General features: G+C 48.1%; 1 protein-coding gene across 1 annotated transcript in view; it reads right to left on the reverse strand.

The window, feature by feature from the left end:
• Positions 1-27,351, reverse strand: part of PPTC7 (protein phosphatase targeting COQ7) — a 39,055-nt gene that overhangs the window by 3,630 nt on the left and 8,074 nt on the right. Inside the window, exons 2-5 of the mRNA XM_084762732.1 lie at positions 9,779-9,958; positions 5,876-6,074; positions 2,668-2,791; positions 1,021-1,150 (exon numbers count right to left, since the gene is read on the reverse strand). Of these exons, the coding sequence (XP_084618858.1) occupies positions 1,021-1,150; positions 2,668-2,791; positions 5,876-6,074; positions 9,779-9,958 (633 nt within the window). The remainder of the gene's footprint in view (positions 1-1,020; positions 1,151-2,667; positions 2,792-5,875; positions 6,075-9,778; positions 9,959-27,351) is intronic.

A 27,351-nucleotide genomic window follows, 5' to 3' on the forward strand; every position in this document is an offset into this window, starting at 1 on the left:
AAGCTAAAATAAAGATAAACAAGGTCTAGCTAAAAACACCACCAAGTCAGGCATGATGGTGTACACCCACAGTCTCAGTACTTGGTGGGCTGAGGAAGGAGGATCATCACGTAATTGAGCCCAGCTTGAGTTATCTAAAACCTTGTTTTGGGGCTGGAAAGATGGCTCAGGGGTTAAGAGCACTGACTGCTCTTCTAGAGGTCCTGAGTTCAATTCCCAGCAACTATATGGTGGCTCACGATCATCTATAATGTAACGTGATACCCTCTTCTCGTGTGCAGGTGTACAGGCAGAGTACTGTACACATAATAAATAAATAAATCTTTTAAAAATAAATAAAATAAAACTTTGTTTCAACGAAACAAAAACAAATAAATAATTGAACTGAAGCTTAAAACAACCCCAAACCCATCCTGCTGCTTACCCCACAATGGCTGCAGAGGGGCCACAGCAACATGTCAGTGCAGTGAGACAGCTGGCAGGCCAGCTCCAGCCCAGCACTGCCCTAATTTGGACAAACGTGTCCAGTGTTTTGAAACTAGGAACAGCCTGTATTCTAATCTGCCAAGCAGCTATGGCATGTGCTTTTCTCTACTCTAACATTTCCTGAGCTTAGATGTGCTCCGCATGTCATAATATTACAGTAGCAAAGAGTTCTGATACCAGTGTCATCCAGCTAGGACTGGCCTAACTCCTCGGTCACAGCAAGAAGTGGATAGAAAGACACCACAATCAAGGGCAATGTCATCCAGTGTCCCTCTGCAGACTGCTGTGGCAGTCTGAAGTCATCCACTTGAGGGGCAGGGTGTTAAGCTGCTGGGAATGGGGTCCAGGGTCAGCAGGCAATGGTGGAGCAAAGCGCTTCAGGTTCCACCTGGATCTCAGCCAGGTCAGTTCTGAAGGGCAACTCTGAGGGGAATCGAGCAACACACACTGGCTGCCACCTTCCCGACCTTGCTGAGAGAGGAAGGACACCCACACACCCTCACTGGAGCTCAGAATCCTCCAGAGACTGCTTACCTCTCACATTTAATCCGTTATCACATGCAAACTGTGCAAAAGGTGACATATAATTTGGGTCATAGGCCAGCTCGTGCGCTTGCTCAGCAATGCTTCTTGCAGTCCGCTGTATACTCTCATAATTTGAATTCTAAAATGAAAGGATGGAGTTATTTTTACCATGATGCCTCATGTGAGTTCTGCGTACGAGAACACTTCGTGCAGACAGCACCGTCAGGCAGCCTAACACTTACGTTTTATTCTAGTGGAGACAGGGCACAGGGAGCAAGGCCACCAGAGCCCTGCCTGGGAAAGCTATTTGTTGAAATGGCTCCAGATCTTCAATTTGGATTTTTTTTTTCTTAAGATTTCCATTTGGAAATTGTAAAGTATTCTTGCTAGAATTGGACAGTCTGAAAAGGTGGGTCCTGGCCACATTTTCATGGTGCCTCATGTTTGGAACACATCTAGCCATATATATTTGCTTTGCAAGTAAGAGGCCCCCTGCTGGCTATGCTGAGAGTGTCCTTCAGGCTTTGCCGTGCGTTCTTTGCCTATATCCTGTCCTCGCCACCTCCACTTCCGCATCTATAAAATGGGCACAGGAGGACAAGGCCTCCGTCAGCCCTGACTTCAAAGGTTCTAAGTCTTTCAGTCTAATGTCAGGCAGCAGAGGGCCAGGGCAGCTGGAGACATGGCTCCAGAGGTTAGTAGCACTGGCTGCTCTCACAGAGGACCCAGGTTTGGCTCCTCACATCCACATAACTGTTCCATCAGTTCCAGGGGAACCTCTTCTTTCCTCCACAGGCACCAGACATACATTCATACACATAAGATTTAAAAAATGAATTTATACAGAAATTAAATTAAAAGCCAACAGGGGCCTTCCCTAGCCAACCTCAGGCAGCAGTCGCCTGTATTTCTGTCCCTTTTTACTTGCCACCAGCCTACACTCTATATTCTTTACCAGCCACTCTCCTCTAGACTATAAGCCCCGGAGGGCAGGGCCTGTGTGCCTACCACTCCATGTGAGCGCCCCAGGCCAGGCATAGTGTGAGGACTCCCTTCCCATGGTTTTGGGCAAGACCTTTCCGACTTCCCATTTTACAGATGCAGACGACTGTAGCTTACACGGTAGAAGAAATGCCCATGCCAGGGTGGTGAGGGACTGGACTAGAAGGGCAGTTTCTGCCAGGCAATACTTTCACAGGGCTGAGGGAATCTGGGAAGCCCAGCTTCTGGCCCTGCCACCTTCTGTGGGAGAAGCCAAATGCTCCCTCCTTCCCTGCAGCTCTGGCCACACCCAGACCCTTGTTGCCTGGACTGCTTCTGGTCTCTTTCTGACCTTCCAGCCTCCTCAGCTGTGGGTGTGTGATTAACATTAAAAGGGGAGAAGAATAAGCAAGTGCATAAAACACCAGGAAAAACACAAGAACACCCTTGACTCCTGCGGAAGCAGCCTATGGAGGAGGGGCTTACGCAAGGCTTTCCTCTTCTGAATGTACCCATTTGGAGTCGCCTGGAATATTACACCCATTATTTCTCCAAAGTCCAAAATCAGTCCTTTCCAAGCCAACAAAGGGACAATGCAATGGGCTCAATAAAGTGTGGCTGCACAGAGAGCGCAGCGCCCAGGGCCACCTGCTCAGCCACCTCTGAGTTCATTACCTTCAGTTTTTTCAGCTCCTGAAGGATCATATAGTCAGGCATGTTGTCAAAAAGCCCATCTGTTGCCGTCAGGATAATGTCTCCTAACTGGACGTCGAAAGATGTGCTGTCAGCAGCGTCAGGGCTGTGGCAAGGACAAAGGGGACAGCAAGGTGACGGAAGTGACATAGATCGGCGGTACAATGTAGTGAGGCTTTTAAAATGGCATCAATCAGCGCAGAGGTGAGCTAGTGCAATGGCTCAGCAGTCAAGGGTGACTGCCACCAAGCCTGTTGACTTTAGTTCTCCATCCACAGAGCCCCCACGTAGAAGCGAGAGAACTGGGACCTCCACACTCCTGCCAAGGCCTGACTCCCACCTTACAACACAAAGTCACACTAAAATGCCAATCTTGAAAAATAAATTAGCTCAAGGTATCATCTGTATGCTTCAAGGGCTTAGCAAAAGCCAAGTAAAGCTTAGTCCAGGCAGTGACAGCAGTCACGTGGCATGGCTTACTAGGCAGGCTCTCTCCTAGGCCAGGTCTAACTTCAGCTTTTGTGAAATTATGTTCTCCTGTCTGGTCTGCAGCCTCACCTCCTAGCCTCCCATTGCACCGCTTCTGGCTCAGGGGAGGCTGGGCAGCCAGAGAGGCTTCAGCACAGGCAAGGACTGTGTATCTCCTATCCTGTTCAAGTGTGCATGCCGTGTAGAACTTCAGGAAGTATGTTAAATGACTCACTGCAAAAACACAACAACCCTCCTAACTGGGAGACACTCTTCTACTCTGTAACGAGGAAGGAGACACACAGAGACATCTGAGCTCAGAGCATCAACCCACAGAGAACCAGCCCCAGAGCCTCCAGAGAACGTGTGGCTGCAGCAGGGGCAGAGAGAGACTGCTTATCTTTTGTTTTGTTTTTTTTTTAGCACAATTCTTTTTGTTTTGGAGAGAAGATCTCAACATGCAGCCCAGGTGGGCCTTGAACTCATAATTCTCCTGCGTCAGCCTCCTGGATGCTGGGATGACGGGTGTGTGCCACTATGCCCAATCTGGGCACAACTTTTCAAGAAAGAGATGGCAGATGTTTCTTCTGACCAAGCCTGAAGGAAACTGATCTAACACTGGGGAGAGGCAGCAGGAGGTCACAACCCCATGAGGCACCCTCACTGCCTCCTAGCCTGAAAGGGAGGGCAGGCAGAGCAGACAGCTACTAATCTGCCTGAACCCATGGTTAGAAATAACAGTAAAAAGTCCTCAGACACTGACCAAGAGAGGAGCCAGAACACCCCAGGCTTAACAGAAAACCCACACTTGTGTAAGTGGTGAAATAGAAAACACAGAGTAAGCCTTGTACACGCCCCAGCGCTACACAGTGTCCTGAGCAAACCCTGGCTCAGCTTCACATGGCTGAGGGAAGGAGGCAGCACACATCTATATAGAAAAGAGTGACAACTAGGGACATGCACCAGGAAGAGAAAACCACCACCATACTGGTGGAAGCTGCGTTAGTTCCTCCTGCAAAAATCAAGACAAACATGCAAGACTCTGGCCTGCCATCTTTGCAAGCGCATCAGGTTCCAGAAGTGCAGATTAATGACCAGGTTGGCACAGGGGCTGTTTTATGCTGAGGTTTTCTTTCCCCACGAGTGGCCTTTGCCATTCTGCCTGTGAAAGCCTCACTACCATTGGACAGCCCGTGCTCTGCTAACACTCCCACCCACGAGCTTGGTGTTCCGCCAGCTGCAGCTCTGCCCATTCTGACTGAACACACTGTGCCGCTGGAAACTCTCAACCGACTGAAACATGAGCCACAGTCACATGCTGGAGCGCTGGGCTCCACAGGCGGCCACCTCCACCTCACATCAAGCCAGCAGACTGTGCCACTAGCCTGCACACCCAAATCTTGCTTGGGCATCTAGTACTCAGTACCCAAAGGAGGCAGCAGTCAGTGAGTAAAAGGAAGCATCATGATCCAGAAGTTGTTCGCTGAGCTTGGTATCCACTGAGGCCTTCACTCCAAATGGCTACAGCTACCGATTCCTCAGCTCACTCAATAGCACAGGAAAGCTGGCTCAGTGAGACAGTGTAGGGATGGCACCTGCTGCCAAACCTGACACCTGAGATGGATACCAGGCACCCCCATGCTAGAAGGAAAGAACTGACCTGCACACCTGTGCCATGACACACACAGACCTCCAAACACACAAACAGATGTTTTTAAAACACAGCAATGTCTGCTCAGGCGCTCTCTCACTGAAGGCGACTACCGACCCAAGAACTCATGGAAACTTCCCTCTCTCAGCAGCAGCGATCTCGTTTCTTTTAAGACCAGGTCTTGCTATATATAGCCCAGGCTAACCTCAAACTGGTAATCCTCCTGCCTTAGGCTCCCAAGTGCCAGGATTACAGATGCAAGCCCCATGCCTACCTAGCAAGCAGATTATTTAAATGGACAATACCAAATACCTAATTATATAATATCCTCATTCCAAAATCAAAGATAGCAGAAATACCTGTTTTATGTTAGTTTGGCCTTAAGATCTGATTCACTAGGAGCTAATATGTAGAAAAGAAGAAAAGAGACAAAAAGAACATCTGCTAGGCGTCTCCTAGCACCCACTCAGGGATTGCCAGTGAGCATGTGCAGTCAGTAAGGTGGCTGAGCAAAGTGTGGTCCAAACCTTAGCCTTAGTCTAGTCTAAGAGAAAAGCAACTAAAAATTAATTTTAAAGTGTTCCAGTTGTTTTAAAAGGTTCCTGGAAGGATAAAAATAAACTAAAAGACATTAGCAACCAGCAAGAAAAAGAGGACATCCTAGTGACCCCATTAGGAATGGAAGCAGACCTGGCCCCTTCTCCTCTGTTGGGTGCATGTGTGAAGAGGGTCTCTGATGGCCATCTATCAGGGCCACCTAGGAAATGTGTGCAAAACCTGCACAGGCAGAGGCCTCTGAGCAACTCAGCTCCTGATGCAGTCAACACCCCTGCACTCACAGTGTCCTGCTGCATTGAAAATGCAAACAGAAAGCTGGGGTGGCCTTTGCGTACACTTTCAGGTGACTGTTTATAGAGCCATTTGGCTCGGTTGTGATTCCCACTTTGATTTAAACCCCTTGCAAAGGCCCCACTGGCTGGCCCTGTGGGCGGGCAGTTTCTCACAAGGAAGAGGATAAGAGGGAAGTGTGGGTAAATTACTTCCTGCTCTGGGGAAGGACGGCAAGATTACCTGTCACTCAGGACGACCCCCTCAGCTTCAGGGGGAGCGATGGAGAGCTGGAATGGAGTGTTGAAGTAATGCTGCTGCTCGTCAGATCTGTGCACGACTTCACCGCCCCGGACCACCAGGAAGCCTGAGTCACCCAGGTTCGCCGTGTGCAGGCGGTGGCTACTTCTGTCCAGCACCACGATGCAGGCTGTGCTGCTACCTACAAACGACATGGGCATCCGCTCACTGTCTCTCCTGAGCTGCTGCCTGCCATCACTCTGCTCCAGGGAGAAGGAGCGGCCTTGTTTGCCCTACCCCCCCGCCCCAAGAATGGGGACAACAACCTGAGCAGGGCTGCTGTGTGGAGGACAAGAGGTGTGGTAGCAGGGCAAGCGAGCCAGCGAGGTGCACACTCTTCCTCCTGTAGACATGGAGTGTCAGACCCCCAAGCAGATCACTGCGTTTTGAATGAGTACAGATACAGTACAGTACGATACAGAACAAGTGTACTGCACCTGACACTTTCCTGTAGTCGTGGCAGCAAGACTCCACTCAACTGCCCTAATGTTTAAGACAGGGACATGACCAGCCTTCTAAACCAGACGGCCCTCTGCTGAAGCCACAAAGCACTTTCTGGAGTGATGACTCACTGTGAGGTCACACCAGGCTCACAAGTGGCTTGCAGATCAACCTGTCCACTTTTCAGAGACTGGTGAACAGAAGGACAAGGCCACCTTCCCGGCAGCCACCAAGCACTCCGTGCAAACACTGCTGCACAAGTCCCACAGTCCCTGCCTGGCTGACTGCAGCAAAAACCTCACCTGTCTCCACCAGAAGACTACGCAGCTCACCAAGAAACAAACGGACCATGCCTGTGTGTGTGGAACACTGGCAGCGGCTCTCTGAGATTACCCACGAGAACCATAAATAAGATAACACAGGGCTGGCCAGAGTGTGGGGAACCCACTCCTGGGAGACACTGGGTAAATTAATCTTTCTAAGAAGTCATATAAGAAAATAGTGAGAGATGCAAGCCAGACTGCCCAGGAGGTGAAGAACCAGGACTGAGCTCCACGTCCCCACCTGCGCCACTAGGGCAGGCAGCAGCTCAGTGACAGAGGCTTGGCTACCCGACCACAGTCCTGTGCGCAGCCTCTGACATCACACAGTTGAGCACGAACTGCCACTTGGAAGCTCTGTGGCGCAGCTCGGTGCTCAGCTCCCTCGTTCACAGAAATAGGACTAAGAGTGAACCCCTCACCAAGACTCATGAAGAGAAAACCAGGTAAGTTTTGACAAATGCTTAAAGTGGAGTTATCCAATGACAGCCACTAGGAGAACGTGTTAAAGAAAATACTTGGAAAGGGAAGACAAGTGAAATAAGTAGATTAAAGACCTAGTCTTGGGGAACTGGAGAGAAGGCCCAGTGGTTAAAATTACTGGCTGCTCATCCAAAGGATCCAGGTTCGAGTCCCAGCACCCACATGGCGGCTCACAACCATCTGTAACTCCAGTTCCAGGGGAGCCATCTAACGCCCTCTTCTGGCCTCTGTGGATATACATACACAAAGGCACACACATAGTCACAAAAGATAAATAAATTAAATTAAAAAAAAAAACAGTATTGGCTTAAAATGCAGCTCAGCTACTTGAGTGCTGAGCATGCACCAAATCCTGTGTTCAGTCACCAATATCACGTAAACCAGATGTGGTGGCCCACAACTATGACCCTAGCACTCAGGAGGTGAATGCAGAAGGCTGAGAAATTTAAGGTCATTGTCGGCCACACTGAGTCTGAAGCCAGCTTAGGCTGTATGAGATGCTGTGTGTTTTAAAAAAAAAAAAAAAAAAAGCTAAAGCAAGCCAACTGGCTGTGGAGACACTCAGTTAATCCCAGGGAACTCTCTCAGCCCGAGTCTCCTCCTAGCCAGCTGTGGTGAGGAGTTCCTATGTGTTTGCCTCAGCAGGTGTGTGAGCGGAGCACACTCAAAGTCCATGTGCCCCCTATCCTGTGCACAGACACAAGAGGGGAAACAGGAGCAGAGAGACTGACAGTCATCGTCATCTCGGTGGGATTCTGGGCATGAACATGCCTAATTTAATGTATAAAATTAATATAAGCATCTTTCATCATTAATATCCCGCAATTCAGCTTTGCTGCTATCTGAAGCAGACTGACTCAAAGTGACTGTGACATGCCTTTGGTGCCTACAAAAGGGAGAATGTGGGTGCTGCAACCAGCCAGCAATACCGTCAGAACCTGTTCCATGGCTTGCTGCGGAGTCAGCTTTCCTTCCTAAAGCCTCCAACTACTCCTCATTACAAAACAGCCACACAAATGATCTCTGGAAACTGGTGCAATTAAATCTTGAGAGTGAGAAACGACACAGCCTTGGAGCTGCTCCTTGGGAAACACCTCTGATGACTCACTGTGACAACCTCAGGCCACCATTTCTCGCCCCTATGGAATCAAAATGGTCCTTGTGACTGAAGGGGCTTTCACAGCCAAAGCAGGAACAAAGAATGAAGGCAGGTGCAGCCTGGGTGCTTACGCTCCTCCCCTCTGCAGTGACCCCAGCACTTGTGGGAGAGGGGCTGCTGAAGATGAGGGCCAGATGCTCAGGGGGCTGGCCCACATCAGCCCGGGCAAATCCCCCAGGTAAAATGGAATTATTGTTAGCACTCAGCCAACTAACCTTATTAGGCCTGACCTTTCTTTTGTGGTCCTGGGACTGAGGAGTACTAGATCCGTGCTCCTCTACCACGGTGTTAGAGCCCAGCTAGAAAGCCTGAAAATCACTATGGAGACCAGGCTGGTCTCAAACTCAGAGAGAGACCTTTTAGGCAGCAAAACAGCAGAGCATTCTAAACTGTAACTGGCTGCCCTATGCCCTATGCCCTATGCCCTATGTCCATTGGAGTTGGGGAAGTGGTGCCCACAGAACATGCTGGAAACCGTCTAGCCTGCTTTGCACTCACAGGCTAAGTGACTCACCCACAGACACAAAGCTCTGATCGAGGTCCTAGAACAGAACCTAAAATGTCCCACTGGCCCAAGACCAAGAGGGGCAGGGGCCAGCCCAGTAAAGGCCCTGCCAGCCTGTACCCCAGCTTCAGGACCCGAGTGCTGCAGAGAGAGAACCTACTCCAGGAGGTTAACCTCTGACCTCCACAAACATGCTGTGGCATATGTGACCCCCACACACAAAATAAATAAATAAAATGTAATAATAAGAGGAGGCCAGGGGACTGCTGAGACTTCAGGTGAAGTGTTTGCTGTCAAAGCTGACCACCTGAGTCTGATCCACATGGGAAAGGAAAAGATGGACTCCCTTACGTCATCCTCTGACCTCCACATCCACACATGCACGCACATACACTAATAATAATAAAAGAAAAACTTTAAAAGAAAAGCAGCACTGTGCTGAAGCAGGGAGAGCTCCCGGAGGGAGGCAGAAGGAAGTGAGCAGTGAGAAGAGAGACTCTGTGAAGAAGGCTCAAACTGAAAGCAAGGCACATCTCATGCCACTGAACAGAGCTCACTTTAATTGTAGGTGTGAATTAACCCCAGCACTTGGGAGGCAGAGGCAGGTGGATCTCTGAGTTCGAGGCCAGCCCGGTCTACAGAGTGAGTCCAGGACAGCCAAGGCTACACAGAGAAACCATATCTCGAAAAGACAAACAAATAAACAAAAAGAAGTAGGTGTGAAAAAGGAAGGCCTCTACTTATCAGAAGGGTTCTGGCAATTATGAACAACGGGCAAGCCAGGTGGGGTGACACATGCCTATAATCCTTTAATCCCAGCATTTAGGAGGCAGAGGCAGCATGTCTCTGAGTTCAAGGCCAGCCTGAACTACTGGTAAACTCTTGTTTGCTTAGCCATTAGAGGGCACAGTAAGGAGGAGGTGCAGTCGTCTACTCACCCAGCAAAGGTACTTTGTTTTGCAGCAACTCACAGTAGCTCGTGGTGAGAATCCCAACAGGATTGCTGGGGACGAAGCGTCCTTCTTTTACCAACCGCTCACACGTTCGCATTAAAGTCCCTGAGAACTGAGACGGGTCCACTCCGTAGTCTCTCCACCCTCCAACGCCATCTGCAACTCCTGAAAGAGAGAAAGTGCTCTTAAATCCACTGTTGACCGAGAACATAGCTCAGTGGCAGAGCTCCTGCCTCTCATGCACAAGGTCCTCAGTTCAGTCCCTAGTACTGCCAAAAACAACAAGAAGCCACGCTCGGTCACCAACTTGCCAGCAGCTCTTCCTCCACCTCTCCCTAACAGCTCACCCTCATGTGGGGCAGCTAGTGCGTGTGCTCACGCAGCCTCACTGGGAACATCACCGCACAGACAAATCTCTGCTTAGTGTTTATGAGTAACTACGGTGCCCGCTACACAGGGTTAACACCAGTGTAGCTCTTCACAGGTCCACAGGCTGCTGCTGAGTGCAGAGTCTGCTCAACATTCCTTTTAGCACCAGGAAACTAATGTTCAGTCAACAGAATCTAGACGTCAGTGTTGTCCCATCTCCCATCTCATCCCTTGCAAAACACGTTTCTTACTCTTTCCAAAGTTAAAATCAATTTCTGCCTACTGGCTTTAGAAAACAGAAAAATGTTAGATGTGCACATGACTAAGGTTTTACATATGGCTTTCCTGAAAGGACCTGTAGGAGATACTAACAGTTGTTGTCTTAGAAATAAGGGACTGACAGAAATTAATGAAAGGAGAATGTCTAGCACAGGCTCTCTACCTTCGTGGGGTCGAATGACCCTTTCACAGGGATTGCCTAACACCACCAGAAAATGCATGTATTTACATTTTGATTCATGATGGTAGCCAATGTGCAATTATGAAGAAGCAACAAAAGTAATCTTAGGGTTTGGGGTCACCCAACATGAAGAAGGTCGAGAAATGCTGCTCTTGGGGGTAACTGGGGGTGCAGGTCAGCAGAAAAAGCACCTGCCTAGCATGTGTAACCCATTGGGTTCAATCCCCAGCACCACAAAAATAAATATCATACTATTTGATATTATTTGAATGTTATCTTTACCAAAGCATGCACCATGGCTTTATTTTATTGTGTGCTCTTATACGTGCACAGGTGTGTGGAGACCAGAGGTCAACAACTTCCACCTTAGCATCACCATTTCAATCTATTGTTCTGTGTGTACACACGGCATGTAAGGAATGTGTGCCACGGTGCCCATGTGGAGATTAAGGGACAAACTCACTAGGGTGGTTTTCTCTATCCACCTTATGTGGTTCCTGCGACTCTAGGTCACCAGGCTCGCACAGGGACCAGCTTTCTTGCCTGTGGGGCCACCTTGCTAGCCCCCCACTTTTATCTAGAGACAGTATGTCTCACTTTACCTTGAGCTCACTGACCTGGCTAGAACCACTGGCAGGGAGGCCCGGGAAGCCTCCTCACCCTCCCCCAGCGCTGCAATTAGACTTTGATGTGGGCACTAGGACCAAACTCAGGTTTTCATGCTTATACAGGGGGCAGTTTACCATTAATCAATGCACTCATCTCCCTAGCTCCCAAGATGTTTTTTTTTAATTTAGGGGGGTGGGCAGACAAGATGACCCAGTTGATAATGGCCAAGCAGAATTTGATCCCTAGGACCTACATGTAAGGGCAGAAAACTGTCATGAGTTGTCCTTTGACCACATGTTACATGCTGCTTCATAAACATGCCTAGACAGACAGACAGACAGACAGACAGACAGACACACACACACACACACACACACAGAGTAGTGCATACTCATAATCTCAGCACTTGGGAGGTGGAAAACCAAGAGTTAAAGGCCAACTTCACTTAGATTGCAAGTTGGAGGCAAGTTTGGGCTACAGATACACACAACCACACACATGAGGGGGAGGGGAGCAGGCTTGTTTACCTATTTTGTACTTAATTATTTACTTATTTGTATTGTAAGGCTCAAGCACTCTACCAACTAGCTCCATCCCTGGGCCAAACTCAACACTTCTGAGTATGAAATACCCCTCCCCGCACTGCACTTACAATTTTGTACATTCAACTTTCACAGGCATCTTCAAAGAACGAACTTGAACAAAACTGGCTTAACATGACGACACAGCAAACTTTCTCTAGTGGCGGTAGTTATCGGCACAATGAAACACATCCAAGGAAGTTAAAGCAAATGAAAGGAAGACAGCCGCAGCAGCGGCTTCCACTCTGTGTGACCACCAGCAAGCCAAGCCTCTCTCTTTGGAGCAATTCCAAACCAGCTGATGGGGTGGTATTAAGCCTGGCATCTGTTTCAAAATAACTGGAGGTGGCGGTGGGGGCGCCAGAGGAGAGAGGAAGTCAAGCCTGGTCATGAACAGAGCTGTTGAAACTGCATGAGAGCTGCCGTCGCCTCTACCTTGATACACTGGGAAATTTCCACATCACCAAGTTTAAATAAGATGATGGCAACACTAACAAAGTTTTAAAAAGCTACCTTTGTGCCTGCTGCTGCGTGGAACATGCACTTCAGTGTGAGCGGCCAGGTGAGGTCTGCAGTCATGGGAACCGTGGACTTGGCAGCAGGCAAGAGCCACCAGAAACTCCTCACAGGAGCCAAGAGCTTCAGCCCCATCTTCACACTTGTGTGCAAGGCAGGGAGGGATGCTTAGGCCACTCTTCTGAAGCGTTCTTACCTCCCAGGGCTTAATGTAACAATTTATGTTAACTCACAGAACCCCAATCACAGCGGGACGGGGGGACATACCATCTGATGATGACTCATGAATTCTCTGTGGCCTGCTCAGGGAAAGAATCTGTTCTTAGCCAGGCTCTGGTCCAACAACCACAATTAACTTAAATAACAAATCAGCGGGCTGAGTGACCCAACAGTCCTTCCTCACCAACCAGGCTTCTCCCGGAGCAGCAGCACCTTTCAGCTATCTGTTGCCTTCAGCGGACAAGGCTCCCAGGCAAAATGCCATGGGCTCAATCTCTTGAGGGGAAAAAGAAACTCAACAGTGCTTCAGCTTTCCAATAAAGCCACAGAGGGGAAAAGCTTAGTTTGCATCTAGGAATCACTCACCAATGTACAGGGGAAGAGGTGGGGGCAGGGCCAGAACCAACCAAGAACCAGAACCCCCTGCAGCACATGTGTACTCCAACCCTCAGACCACACAGAAAAGGCAAGCCAAGCCTGAGGCAAAGCTGTTATTCAAAATGCATGTATAAAAAGCAAAACCCACCAAGACGTAAGCACAGTACATACCAAGAGCAGCAGCGGGGTCACAGTGCGCTGTAGCCCTGTGTGCCCACACTAGGAACCCCCACTGAAGCCCTAGCATCAACGGGGACTGTTACAGGCCACTGAAGGAAGGAAGCAGGCCTTTGGAAGTGGCGCTCGTGGGCTGTGCATGGCAGGAGGTGCACTGTGGGCTGTCCCTAGAGAGACCTCTAACCTTCAGAGAGAAGGGCACGGCAAGGGATCTGTCCCCACCTGACGACTGAGTGTGCAGAGCTCTGCTTGCTATGAAATATAAGCCTGGATTACAAAGCCCTAAGTGCCAGCAACAAGAACACTGCACAGCACCCATAGAAGTTTGCTGCCGAATATGCAGCAGATGTTTTCGGGTCTAATATGTTAATTAAATGTATTAAGTAAAATTAACTGCGTTGCATTCGTTGAGTTTTATTACATTTTTTAATGGGGGAGAGAGAGGAGAGACATAGGCATGCCAAAGTGTGTGTGTGTGTGTGTGTGTCAGTCAGAAGACAAAATGTGGCAGTCTGTGTTTTCCTTCCTCCATGTGTGATCCAAGAATCAAGCTCAAGCCATGAGACTCGGAGATAGGTGCCTTCACCTTCGGGGCCATCTTTCCGGCCCTCCGTCTCCACTGTTTTCCCCAAAGTCTGATCATTTATTTGTGACTCTTAAAGACTGATTTTGGACTGGAGTCAGAAGTAGAAGCACTCGGTGAGGACAGCCTCCATCCCTTGGTGGTCTGTTCCTGGCAGTTTTCTTTCACTTCCTTTATTCTCTTGGCCAAAAGACATTCTGTGGCCTCCTCGCTTTCCTTGGTGCGTTGTTTCTTCAGAGCAACATGATGGCGTTTGTATTGCAGGGCACATGGAGTAAGATGCTGAATCTTGGGTCCTGGCTTTTCACCTTCTTTCTTCAAGGGCTTCTCGCAACATATTGGTGGACATCATCTCCTTCAGAGACTGAAAGCTTTCAGATTCCGCTGGCTCTTTTTGGCCCCAACTGCTAGGGCACAGTAGTCTCTGTCAGTCCAGGAATATCCTCCTCTCTACTTCTGTTTTATAGTAACCAAGTTGAGAACACTTAAATTGGCACCCACAATGCATCTGCAAACAAACGAGCTTCCGCTCTCCAGTTCTCCTCGGTCCGTAACAAGAACTCCCTTCACTCAGCAGCCAGAGCACTCTGCCCTGGGTCAAGACACCTTGCGTCATGGGAAAACTGTTGTTCCCACCACTGCTTCAGAGCACATAGCCTTCCTCTCTTCACCCAGGGCATCAGGGGCTACTCCAGTGGCCACGTGAAACTTGTGCACCTCTCCTCCTGCACACTAGTGATTGTGCTAAAGATACAAACTAAACTCTCTCCCGCGTGGCTTTATTGGAGAGCTGAGTGTTGTTGAGCTTCTTTTTCCCCTCAAGAGACTGAGCCTGTGGTGTTTTGCCTGGGAGCCTCGTCCGCTGAAGGCAACAGGTACCTGAAAGGTTGTGCTCCGGCCCTGATGAGGAAGGACTGTCCAGTCACTCATACCACAGCGCCCATATGAAACGTGGGTTCATCGTCTGATTCAATAGCCAATGGGAAGGAGACGTTCAGCTTCATTTTGACACAGCTGATGCCATGGCCTAGGAGGTGCCATGAAAAAGAGTTTCTTTCTGTTGTTTTCTTTCTTTCTTTCTTTCTTTCTTTCTTTCTTTCTTTCTTTCTTTCTTTCTTTCTTTCTTTTTAGGATTTATTTATTAATAGGTATACAGTTCTCTACCTGCAGGCCAGAAGAGGGCATCAGATCACATTATAGATGGTTGTGAGCCACCACGTGGTTCCTGGGAATTGAACTCAGGACCTCTAGGAAGAATAGGCAGTGCTCTTAACCTCTGAGCCCCTTTTCTTTTCTTTTGTTTTCTTTTATTTTTGAGACAAGGTTTCTCTCTGCAGGCCTGGCTGTCCTAGAACTCGTTATGTAGATAGACTAGGCTGGCCTTGAACTCAGAGAAATCCTTCTGCCTCTGTTGGGATTAAAGGTGTGGGAGGCACCACCACAGCCAAGCAAGCTCCATTTAAAAAAAAAAAAACAAACAAACCAGATTTACCCGATGTTGCCAGGCTAGTCTCAAATTCCCAGGCTCAAGCAATGCTCCTGCCTCAGGCTTTACAATAGAAGGACTAGCTTCTTCACTCTTTGAATATAACTACTAAGAACTCCATGCCTGTACACATGGCTAGTGGAATCTTGCCTCTGGACAGTGCTACTGTACACAATAGAAAGCAGTCAGGGTTTCTGAATAGTAAAGACACAAGCAAAGCTATTATCTTGTAAATACAATCCTCAGAGAAGGTGCAAAAAGAACGGGCTGGGAGAAGGCAGAAATGCAGAGCTGGGTATAAGGCGTTAAGACTTTGGGCTAGAACAGACAATTTTAATGAACAGGCAATCGCTGAAAGAAATTAAAGAGGTAACCGCTGAAACCCACATCAGCACATTCTGCATCAATAGGTTTCTGGAGTTTGTTTTGTTTGTTTTTTGAGACCGGGTCTATGTAGTCCTGGCTGTCCGAGAACTTGCTGTGTAAGCCAGGCCAGCCTTGAACTCACAGAGATCTTCCTGGTTCTGCCTCCCAAGTGCTGGGATTAACGCATACATAAATGGACTAGCATACCCACTCTGTACCAGTGTGCTTCTGGACTTGAGACACAAGAGTGTTGATTAGGGGGGGGGCTGGAGAGATGGCTCAGCGGTTAAGAGCACTGTCTGCTCTTGCAGAGGTCCTGAGTTCAATTCCCAGCAACCACATGGTGGCTCACAGCCATCCATAGTATGATCTAATACTCTCTTCTGTCATGCAGGTGTCCATGCAAATGGAGTACACATATACACAAAATAAATAAGTAATTCTTTGAAGAAAAAAAAAAAAGAGCGTTGATTAGAAGGGCATGGCCACGCCAGTCAAGATTCCAGCCTCTCCTGGGATGTGTGTGTAAGCTCCAGGGTCAGCAGGCATCCTTATGCAAGTGTCTGCATGAAGCCAGGAACTGAGCAGAATGTGATGATCAGATACCACAGTGGTAGGGGAGAGGTGCAGGGAAGTAACGGGTTAAGGGGCTGCAAAAGTGTGCACTCAAAGTGACTTTATTTTAGGAATGAGAATCCTAGCCGAGTGGCTCACCTATGGACAACCGACTGAGTTCAAGGAACCACCATGGACCCAGTCTGTCATCTAATAGGCTGAGTTACAGTGAAAATAGCCTTTAGCCAGGCGTGGTGGCGCACGCCTTTAATCCCAGCACCCGGGAGGCAGAGGCAAGCGGATCGCTGTGAGTTCAAGGCCAGCCTGGTCTATAAAGCAAGTCCAGGACAGCCAGGGCTACACAGAGAGACCCTGTCTTGGGGGGAAAAAGCCTTTAATGCCACCTGAAGAGTGGGCATGGAATGCAGAAGCTGTCTTTAATGCACTGTAATCATCTTATGTCTCCAGTAGTGACGTTCCGTGAGCACACACGCAGCTAGCTTTAGTGCGTCCTTTGACCCCAAATCCAATTACACCTATTATTAGATTAAGATAATGGTTACATATCAGAAGAGCCGAGCGAAAGCCTGAGAAGAGGCTACAGAGCACAGGAAGTCCTCCTGTTACAGCACTGTTCTGAGAGGGAAATGACCAACTACAAACGACTCACAGCATTAGGCTCGTGTTTGGGGTTTGAAGACAGGGTCTCAATCTGTACCTGAGGCTGGCCTTGAACATGAAGCAATCCTCCTTTCTGGCCTGACCTGTTGGAGATTACACAAAGGAACCACTTATAAGACACAGATCTTAGAAGGTTTTTTGTTTTGTTTTCAAGACAGGGTTTCTCTGTGTAGCCTTGGCTATCCTGGAACTTACTCTGTAGACCAGGCTGGCCTCGAACTGAGATCCGCCTGCCTCTGCCTCCTGCGTGCTGGGATTAAAGGTATGTGCCACCACTGCCCAGCTCAGATCTTAGATGTTTTAAAAAAAATGTAGTGTTAAGTTTTCCACCCACTGCGGCTGGAGAGACGGCTCAGCGGTTAAGAGCACTGGCTGCTCTTCCAACGTCCTGAGTTCAATTCCCAGCAACCACATGGTGGCTCACAACCATGTATAATGAGATCTGGTGCCCTCTTCTGGTGTGCATGTGTACTTGCAGACAGAACACTGTATACTTAAGAAATAAATAAATCTTTAAAAAAAAAAAAAAGTTTTCCACCACTGATTTCCTAAAGCAATTAAAATGAAGCAAAGCCAAGTCGGCCCAGCCTCTGCCTCTCATTACTCAGAGGTGTCCACTGTGAACACTCCTTTCCTGGAGCCCCTCCCACCCTCAGGAGTTCTTTCTCTTGCTCTAATTAATTACTTTTATAAGTAGAATTCTAAGTAACAATTTTCATATTTAAAATTAGCACGAGATTCTACCTTTGCCAGAGTTACAACCATATAAAAATGGTGCTGGAGGGCTGGGATGGCGTTCAACTACACAGTGCAAGTTCAGCATGCCTGTGCCCTGGGCTCAATCCTCAGCAACAGGCACAGCTTTGCATTAATTTCATATAATAGTTTTGTTCTAGGAAAAAGTCCAGAGAAGACAGGTTTGGTAAATAAACTCAAACTGTGGCACTTTAAATCCTATCTCCCCAGCTGCTCAAGCTACTTAACTGTGATGGTGCAGAAGGCAGACAGATCTGGGAAGGCTTCTGAACTAAGCTGCCATTAGTGTTGACTGTCTCCAACAGTGCCTGCACTCCCAGCCACAGCAGGCTCATGTTAAGAGCGCTTTTCTTTTTTAATGGGTGTGTGTGTGTGTGTACACGTGCTAGTGCCACATGAGGAGTCCAGAAGAGGGTGTGAGATTCCTTTGGAGCCAGAGTTAATAGGTGGTGGTGAGGAGGAGCCACTCAACACGGATTCTAGGAACCGAACCTGAGCCCTTTGCAAGAGTGATACATGCTCGTAACCTTGAAGCTGTCTCTCTAGCCCCACAACTGCTCTTCTGAATCCCCTCCCCCTCCCCCCGCCTTTCTCTATTTATTTATTTATTTATTTATTTATTTATTTATTTATTGTATGCAGTGCTCTGTCTGCACATACACCTGCAGGCCAGAAGAGAGCATCCGATCACACTGTAGATGATTGTGAGCCACCATGTGGTTGCTGGGAATTGAACTCAGGACCTCTGGAGGAGCAGTCAGTGTCCTTAACCTCTGAGCCATCTCTCCAGCCCCTGGAATCCCTCTCTTACACACAGCTCCCAGACTGGCCTGCAATTATTTATAAGATGCTTCAGGACAATGACGCCTAGAGAACATTGGACTCCAGTTCTAATATAAACACCAGGGAGGGAAACATGCCAATTCTCCTTCATCACAACACAGGTGATGGCAAAACTGCAAATAGTATGCAGCATCACCCCAGGGAGTGTGTCTCATTGACAAGGGAGCCTCACACTCCAGTGAAACAAGCTGCTTCTCGGGACTGGTTTTCCGTCAGTGAGACATCTCAGGTGGCTTGAATGGGAGTACCTGCTATGAAGGGCAGGGCTCTAGCTGGACCCCAAGAGCTGAGTAAGACAGCCGGGGCTCACAGGCAGGGCCCATCTACTGAGACAGCGCCTAGCTCTGTTTCTCCAAGTCTACAGCCCCCTCTGTAGAGACCCAGGCTACCACTGCAACCCTGACAACACCAAGACCATCAGATGAAAATGAGGTCTAAGCACACAGCTGATTCTGTATCAACAGGAACAGGTCATATTTACACTAACATTTCTGAAGCTTCAACTATTGGGGCGTTGGAGAATACTCCCCTGTGACTCAGGACTGGAAAATGTGTCTGCAAGTAATTTATCCCAAAGGCAATGGGGAAAAAATAAGATTACTTTAAAAAAAAAAAAAAAAAGAAAAAAGAAAGGAAGATATTCCGTTGTCAAGCTGCTGCACAGTATGGTGTGCTCTGACTAGGAGCCCTCAGTCCTCTGGAGGAGAAATTACAGGGATTACGACGTTCTGCCTGCCTTAACAAGCTAGGAATTCCCTTTGCACGAAGCTTCCCCAGAGCAACCACCCTGCATTAACCACAGAGAAACCTGTGTGTCTCCACTCCAGAGACTGAGTCTCCATCAAGCTCTCCAGGTCTCTAAACAGAGCATCTAAGATCAGGCTGAAGGACAGACAGGAAGAAAGTGTTGTCAATCCTGTAAGAAACCCAGACTAACTCTGCCAAAGAGATGGACTGTCCAGGGCAACAGTCAAGACCTAAGCAGGAGCAAATGGTCCATTTCAGGTTCCAGATTTTGGGGGAGCACCTATCTCTTTCTTATTTATTTATTTATTTATTTATTTATTTATTTATTTATTCATTCATTTTGTTTGAGTCATGATTTCTCTGTGTAACAGCCCTGGCTGTCCTGGGCTGCTTTGTAGACCAGGCTGGCCTCAAACTCACAGAGATCTGCCTGCCTCTGCCTAGCTGAGAGCTGGGATTACAGGCATGTGCTACTACGCCCTCGCCTCCTATTTCTTATTAGCTCAGCAAACAGGAGACTACTTAGTGTCAAGCTAAAGAGCACGCACATGCAACACACACACACACACACAACTACCTTTATTATTTCAGTTAGCTGTCTAGTCTTTAAAAGCAGTAAGAGGTGCTGAGAAGAGGGTTAGAAAATAGGAGTGTGAAGATAAACATGTATAACTCCTCCCCCCCCCACCGCCGTGTGTGGTGTGTGGTGTGTGTGTGTGTGTGTGTGTGTGTGTGTGTGTGTGTGTGTGTGTGTGTAGGCTCGAGGTTGATGCAGTGTGCCTTCCTCTATTACTCCCCGCCTTATTTCTTAATGGTCTTGTGTTCTTGTTTTCTCTCCTCCCCACCCCCATTCGGGTTTCTCTGTGTAGCCTTGGCTGTCCTGAAACTCACTTTGTAGACCAGGCTGCCCTTGAACTCACAGAAATCCGCCTCCCTTCGTGGTGGGATTAAAGACATGTGCTACCTGGCTGGAGCTTGTTCTCTAACTTTAGCTTGCCATAACCAGTAACTTAAACTCCAGGAGGATGTGACTTCTCTGGTCTCGAGGACATCTGTACTTTCCCATGCATACTCTCTCACATACACACACATATCAAAATAATAAAATTAAATCTTTAAAAAAAAAAAAAGCAGCTGGGTGTGGAGACCCATGCCTTTAATCTCAGCACTTGGAAGGCAGAGGCAGGTGGATCTCTGTAAAGCCAGGCCTGGATGGATGGATGGAGAACAGTCACTTTGTAGACTAGGCTGGCCTCGAACTCACAGAGATCAGCCTGTCTCTGCCTCCCAAGTGCTGCCACCACACCTGGCCTTCCAAAAAAAATTTTTTTAAAAGATCTTTATTTTATTTATCTGTGTGTATCTATCTATGCTACATATATACGGGTGCTTTTAGAGGACAGATAGTAGGATCCCCTACTGTTAGAGTTACAGGCAGCTGTAAGCCTGATGTGGGTGATGGCAACAGAACTCAGATCCTCTGCAAAAGCAGTGAAGTGCTCTTAAGCACTGATCTCAACTTGACACCGACAAAACCATCTGAGAGGAGGATATGTTGATTAAGAAAATGCCTCCATGGAAGTCAGACCTGGGCCAGGTGATGGCAGTGCAAGCCTTTGATCCCAGCATTCTGGAGGCAAAAGCTGGTAAGATCTCTCTGAGTTTGAAGACAGCTTGGTCTATGGAATGAGTTCCAGGAGAGCCAGGGTTACACAGAAAAAAAACTGTGTCAAAAAAAGCAGAAAAAAAAACAACAAAACAAACAAACAACAACAACAACAAAAAAAAAACAATAATAGGAAGTTAGGAAGAAAGAAAAAGGCCTCCATAAGCTCCAGTTGGTTTTTTGCTTTTTGGTTTTTGTCTTTCAAGACAGTGTTTCTCTATGTTGCCTTGGCTGTCCTGGACTCTGTAGACCAGACTGGCCTCGAACTCACAGCGATCTACCTGTCTCTGCCTCCCTGAGTGCTAGGATTACAAGTGTGGGCCACTGCACGCAGCTCAGGGCTTTTTTTTTTTTTTAAATTAGTGATTGATGGGGGGGGCTGTCCAGCCATTGTGGTAGTACCATCCCTGGGCTGGTGGCCCTGGGTTCTGTAAGAGAGCTGGCAGAGCAAGGCATGAGGAAGCAGGCTAGTAAGCAGCACCCCTCCATGGCCTCTGCACCAGCTCCTGCCTTCAGGTTCCTGTCCTGTTTGAGTTCCTGTCCTGACTTCCTTCAGTGATGATCAGTGATGTGGAAGTGTGAGCCTTTCCTCCCCAGGGTGTTTCGGTCCTGGGGTTTCAACACAACAATAGTAACCCCAGCTGAGGCACCATCTCTCCCCATCCTTTATTCACTGTGTGTTGTTTGTGTGCATTTATATGGGCGAATGCTACAGCCCTAGGAAGGTCAGAGGGCACCCTGTAAAAATCAGTTCTCTCCTTCCACCAGGTGAAGAAGGATAGAGCTCAGGTTATCAGGCTTGGCAGCAGGCTCCTTTACTTGCTGAGCCATCTCTCCAGCCCCAACTAATTTCTTTTTTCTTTCTTTCTTTTTCTTTCTTTCATGTCCTATACTTTCAAGATTTTTAATAATAATCATGGTTTTTGGATAAAGAAAAGTATGTAAATGCAGTTAAAACTATATCTTATGCTTATAGTCAACACTGGAATTATAAAGCACATTCATCAACATGCAAGGCACTGTTGAAAACACAGCTAAAGGGATTTAGACTTGTAAGAGCTCTGCCTATGGAACTTACAGTAAAGCAGTTACTACTGTGCTTGGATGGAAGGTTAAGAGATTTAGGATAAATTACTGCAGTACATCAAATTAGATATAAACCAGAATGATATTATAAAATAATATAAAGTTTTAAAAAGCAGAAGGCAGCAGTGGTGGTCTATTGGTATAACTCTAGCACTGAGAGAGTTGAAAACAGGAGGATCAGGAGTTCAAGGCTAACCTGGGCTACATGAGACCTTGCCTCAAAAAAAAAAACAAAACTAAGCCGGGCGTGGTGGTGCATGCCTTTAATCCCAGCAATCGGGAGGCAGAGACTGGCAGATGTCTGTGAGTTTGAGACCAGCCTGGTCTACAGAGTGAGTCTAGGACAACCAAGGCTACACAGAGAAACCCTGTCTCAGGAAAACAAAACAAAACAAAAAAACTGAAACAAATTCTAAACAGATTGTATACCTAATGGAAGGTATGGGACAGTGTCTGAACCTTGCACTGGAGGGATGCTGATGAGTTCCCTGCTGTCTTCAAGAAGGATAAAGAATAAAGCACAAGGCGTGGTGGCACATACCTTTAATCCCAGCACTCAGGAGGCAGAGGCAGGTGGATCGCTGTGAGTTCGAGGCCAGCCTGGTCTACAGAGTGAGTCCAGGACAGCCAAGGACACACAGAGAAACCCTGTCTCAAAAAAAAATAAAGCACAAGCCAGAAGGCTGAGAGAGGCAGAGTCCTGCGTGCAGAAACTTGGCCTCAGGTAAATACCTCCTGCCCGCATGCCAAGAACCTCTCACCATGAGTCAGTCCCAACAACAAGGCACAGAAGACCAGGCACTCAGGAGATGTCCTGGAGGAAAAAGCAGACCTGCCGCCACCAAGGTCAACACAAGGCTCTTATTTGTCTCAATCAAGGGGCTTTGTCCTACTATTAGCTCAAATATAGCTGACACCTGCACAGTATTCAGACTCAGCAAAAACTACCTCCATGAAAGAAGTTTCCACCAGATCCCCTTAAGCATCAGTACACTGGGCCTGGGCAGGCTCTGAGGCAGATCTGAGCAACTCCAGCTGAAACTGAGACTAAGACACATGTCCAGAACCAGCCTGAGCACCTCCACTCACAGGTCAGAGGCTTGTCCCCTGACCGTCTGAGGACAGCAGTGTGCTCCATCACCTGTCACAGTGCAAGTCACAGAAGCCTACTGGGTATCGTGGTGCATACTTGTAACCCCAGTACTTAGAGGTGGGAAGGCAAAAGGATCACTTAGGCATTCATAGAGTTCAAGGTCAACCTGGGATATTTCACATCTTGTCTCAAACAAACAAAAACATCAGCAGGGGTGGGGATGGATGAGGCTCAGAGGCAGAGCATTCTGGAGCACGGCAAGGCTTAGGGCCTGCAGCACAGCCAAAATAGATTTTAAAAAGGAACAACCATGGCTCAGTGGCTAGGAGCACTGTCTGCCCTTCTAGAAAACCAGTTGATCCCCAGAACCCCACATGGTGGCTCCCAACTGTCTATAACTCCAACCCTAGAAGACCCAATACCTTCTTCTGGCCTACCTGGGCACCAGACACAGATGTACACCCAGGAATTACCCATGCACGTAAAGTAGTCATAAGAAAAGAAAGGAGCCATCAAGCAGTAGCGCAAGGCTGGCTGGCGCAGTCTACGGCGAGCAGGGAGTGTCTGGAGGTTTTCTGACTCCAGTTTGTAAGCCACCAGCTTTCCAGACACTGGTCTGTGGTCACAACCAAAAGACAATGTTCACTTACAGATAACGTATAAAAGATGAGTGAGAGGACCATTTTGGCTCTCCAGTCAACTCCCCAAGCCTGTCATTCAATAGCTCATTAAATATTCAACAGTGACATTTGCAAGTACTAAGGAAGAAGCATTTATTCGTCTACAAAAACACAAAGGAATAGAAAGGTGCACCTGCACTTGGAAGAAATGAACTGGCTTTTCTCCAGAAGCAACTTCATTTAACAAGCATCTCCTCGGCACAGGCTGCCTACCGAGTAGGGCTTCTGTTTCAAATGGGAATTTTAGACAGTGAGCAACAGACAAAGGGCTAGCCATTTCCTTCAGTCGCTGTGATAACCTCAATGGCTGCTAATACCTTCTCACCCCCAGTGGCTGGCCCAGCAGTTCCCAAGCCTTACTGCAGGCTGAGATGTCCCTCAGAGTCCTGGCGTTCTATGCCAGCACAGGACAGGGGGGACCCTCGTAGGTGTTGCTGTCTCAGCACTAGGCACAACACAAGCCCAGAGATTCTGCCTCCAAAGGTCATTAAGCAAGCCCACTTTTCATTCCCAAACTTGGTCATTCCCCTTACACGTTCCAGCCTGTCACAAGCAGCCCGCAGCCTGCACTTCCAGAATAGAGACTCTGTGAATCTACGGGATGCATGCCTAGCTTCCACCCCTCCCCCCTCTGTGTCGAGTGTCACTCCTGCACACCTGCAGCCTGGCTCCTTCCACCTGCCCTGCATGCAGCCAGCCTTGTGGGGCTCAGCTCTTTCAGCAGCTCCTTCTGTGGTTACCGCTGCCATGTCTGTGTGCCCCAGCAGACAAAGCCCTTCCGTGCACAGGCCACCTTTACTTGCTTGCACATGTAAACGCATACTTTAGCACACACAAGGCACTAGTGATGCCGCTTGCCGACTCCGGACCTCCAAATCACACTGCCAGAATAAGGAGCTCAGGCAAGAAACTCCTGAGAAGGCACGAGGTGAACAAGCCCAGCCAACCTGTTTCCACACAGCTTTGTATTTGCTGCATGAACTAGGCTTGAGGCATCGGCTCCCATCAAGTATCCCTTGGCCTTGTCACATGGCGCGGGTATATTTTCAGAGACGTGTCAACAAAGACTCAGGAGAGTAAAAACGTTTTTGGCGACTTAGCTAAAATATTGAAAAGCTTTTCTACACTAATCAGTTTTGAATTTGAAACACACAGTACCAAGAAAGCCACAGTGCCCTGTGAATGGGACATCCCTGATGAGACCTCATTTCACGGGAAAATTCTGAGACCTATTACCCACTTAACGGCCAAAGCTCAAGTCCAGGTTTAGGGAACAGCTCAAGCCTGACCCAGAGCTGCTGTCCAAACACTGAAGTGAAAACACAGGCGCTTTTCTGTTTGCCTCATTCAGCACAGCCAACCTTCAGCAGCTACCTCAAACGATGATGTGCAGTGATTCTGAGAAGCCAGAAAAGGAAAATGTGCTAGGTGACGGCAGCTTTGAAAGGTCAAAACAAGAGGTCAACAAAACAGTTCTGGGACCTGCCACAACACATTCTGTGGGTCACTTTGGACCCTGGCAAAGCTGCAGTCTCTTATCAGTCCTTGCGATTCACATCAAGAACAGATACAAGTTGTGGACAGCCTGGTAAACTCATACATGTTAAGTGTGATACCCTCCAGGCTGACGTGAAGCTTACTGGAGAAAGGGATCCACAGCACCTAGGTAAGCACAAAGCATGCACCCTTACTGGAGAGTTCTCAGGGGCTACGTGCAGCAGGGTCTCTGCACACTCCTGGCTGCTGCTGCAGAGGTCCTCAAGGTGTCAACCTTAAGATGCTATTCCAAATAAAGAGTAACCTCACTGTTACTTTAGAGCAGGAAATGGGGTAAAACTAAATAATAAAAGTACAGGGCCAATTCAGTAAGCTCCAGTACATAATGCAGATGTGATAAACTCTGCTCAGTCTGTACAGAAAACACCTACATCAAACACACGGCATGAAATATAAGGTAACAACACTGCCCAACAGTGTGCAACGACCAGAGGGAGCTGTGCTGATTGCAGCCAAGGTATGCGCTACAGGTGTTTTACACAGGAGTCTTACGAGCAGCTGTTATTTTACAAGCACAAAACAGAAGCACTCATTTAAAAGCACTAGACAGCACAATTGAGCCGTAGGTACAGGCTAACGTCAACACTAACAGCACCAAACAAACCTACAGACTGATCAACTTTACCGCCGAGGAAACACAGGAGGTGACACGAGAGTACGATTGCGTCTAGAGCGGCACAGATTTCAAGAGAGCCACATAACTACTCTGCAATCTCCAGAGCCACTTTCAGGAGAGGCAGCTGACTCCTCAGCCAGGGAAAGATCTTGGCGCAGAAGAAACAAAGTGAGGGCCTCACTCCTTAGACAAAGGACCTGTTTCCTCCTCCAGTCTACCGCCAAATCCCCACTTGGGATCTGGTTGTTTGTTTGTTTGTTTGTTTGTTTGTGACAGGGTTTCTCTGTGTAACAGCCCTGGGTATCCTGGATCTCTCTTTGTAGACCAGGCTGGCCTCATACTCAGAGATCCACCTGCCTCTGCCTCCCGAGTGCTGGGATTAAGGGCATGCGCCACCACGCCTGGCCCCACTTGGGATCTTACAGAAGCACTCAGTATCTCTTTTCTTTCCTAACCATCTACAACTAAACTGAGAGGGCTGTGCCAAAGGCCAGTTCAAGTCCAAATGACTGGTAGCTTTCCTGTTCTCAGCTTTGTGTCCTCTGCAGCCTTTGCAAGACTTAGGATTGATTTTAGGAACTTTCAGCAACAGTTAAGGACACGAAGCCCAGGTTCCCAAATGTTCCTAACAGCACCTCTGCACTAGATGCCACTTCTCAAAGAGATGGAACTTAACACAGATTGTGAAAGACAAATTCAATAGGCACATTATTTTCAGCTGACTGAAGTCCCATGTTGTTAGAAATAAAATTCTGTGAACTTATTTTCCCAAAGCATTTTCCCTGTGAAGTCTAAATCCCATGACCTACGTGCAGCCTTAGAAAAGACATGCGTGAACTACATAAAGAGCGGTGGCATTCGGCCTGAAGTTGACACGTGCCTGACCTACCAGAGGACATGGTTGTAGGTCACATTCTGACCCGGTGTAGTGTTCCTGAGCACCAAGTCCACCTGGAGACTGCTACAGCCATTCAGATTACACACTACCCAGTTTAGTGATGCCACCCTAAAGTTCAAAGGACAGCCTCCCCCACCCTAGCACCCCAAATCCCTCCCCAACAGGAACCCACCTGCACCCTACATTCTCCTGAAATTTAACAAGCCTTTGTAAATACCTAAAATAGTATAAGCACTCACGTCTCTAAAATCTAATGGTTTACTCTACAGAAAGATCCATCCAGAGCCCTCTAGAGAGAGACAGACATTAATGCCTTGAGGGAAGAGCTGAAAGTCATGACGGTTGGGTTGAGCCCCAAGTCTCTGTATTTCAAACTGGGAAACAGGAAAGGTAGCTGAAGGCAACGGCTGAAAGTGAAGGTATCTCCTAAGTACCTTACACAAGGTTAAGTCACCCACAGCAGGGCCGGGAGGTGCCGAGCACAGCGAGCAGCAAACATCTTCTCCATCAACCCTGTCATCTTCAGAGCCACATGGCAGCTAGTCAGCCCTCAACAGCCCTTTCTGCAAGTCCATACTGCTCACACTTTCTCAGTAGTTGATGCTTTTCTTTTTCTCTTCTCACTCTGTAGCCCCT

Source organism: Acomys minous (genome assembly GCF_964271855.1).
Source record: "Acomys minous genome assembly, chromosome: 16".
NCBI lineage: Eukaryota > Metazoa > Chordata > Mammalia > Rodentia > Muridae > Acomys > Acomys minous.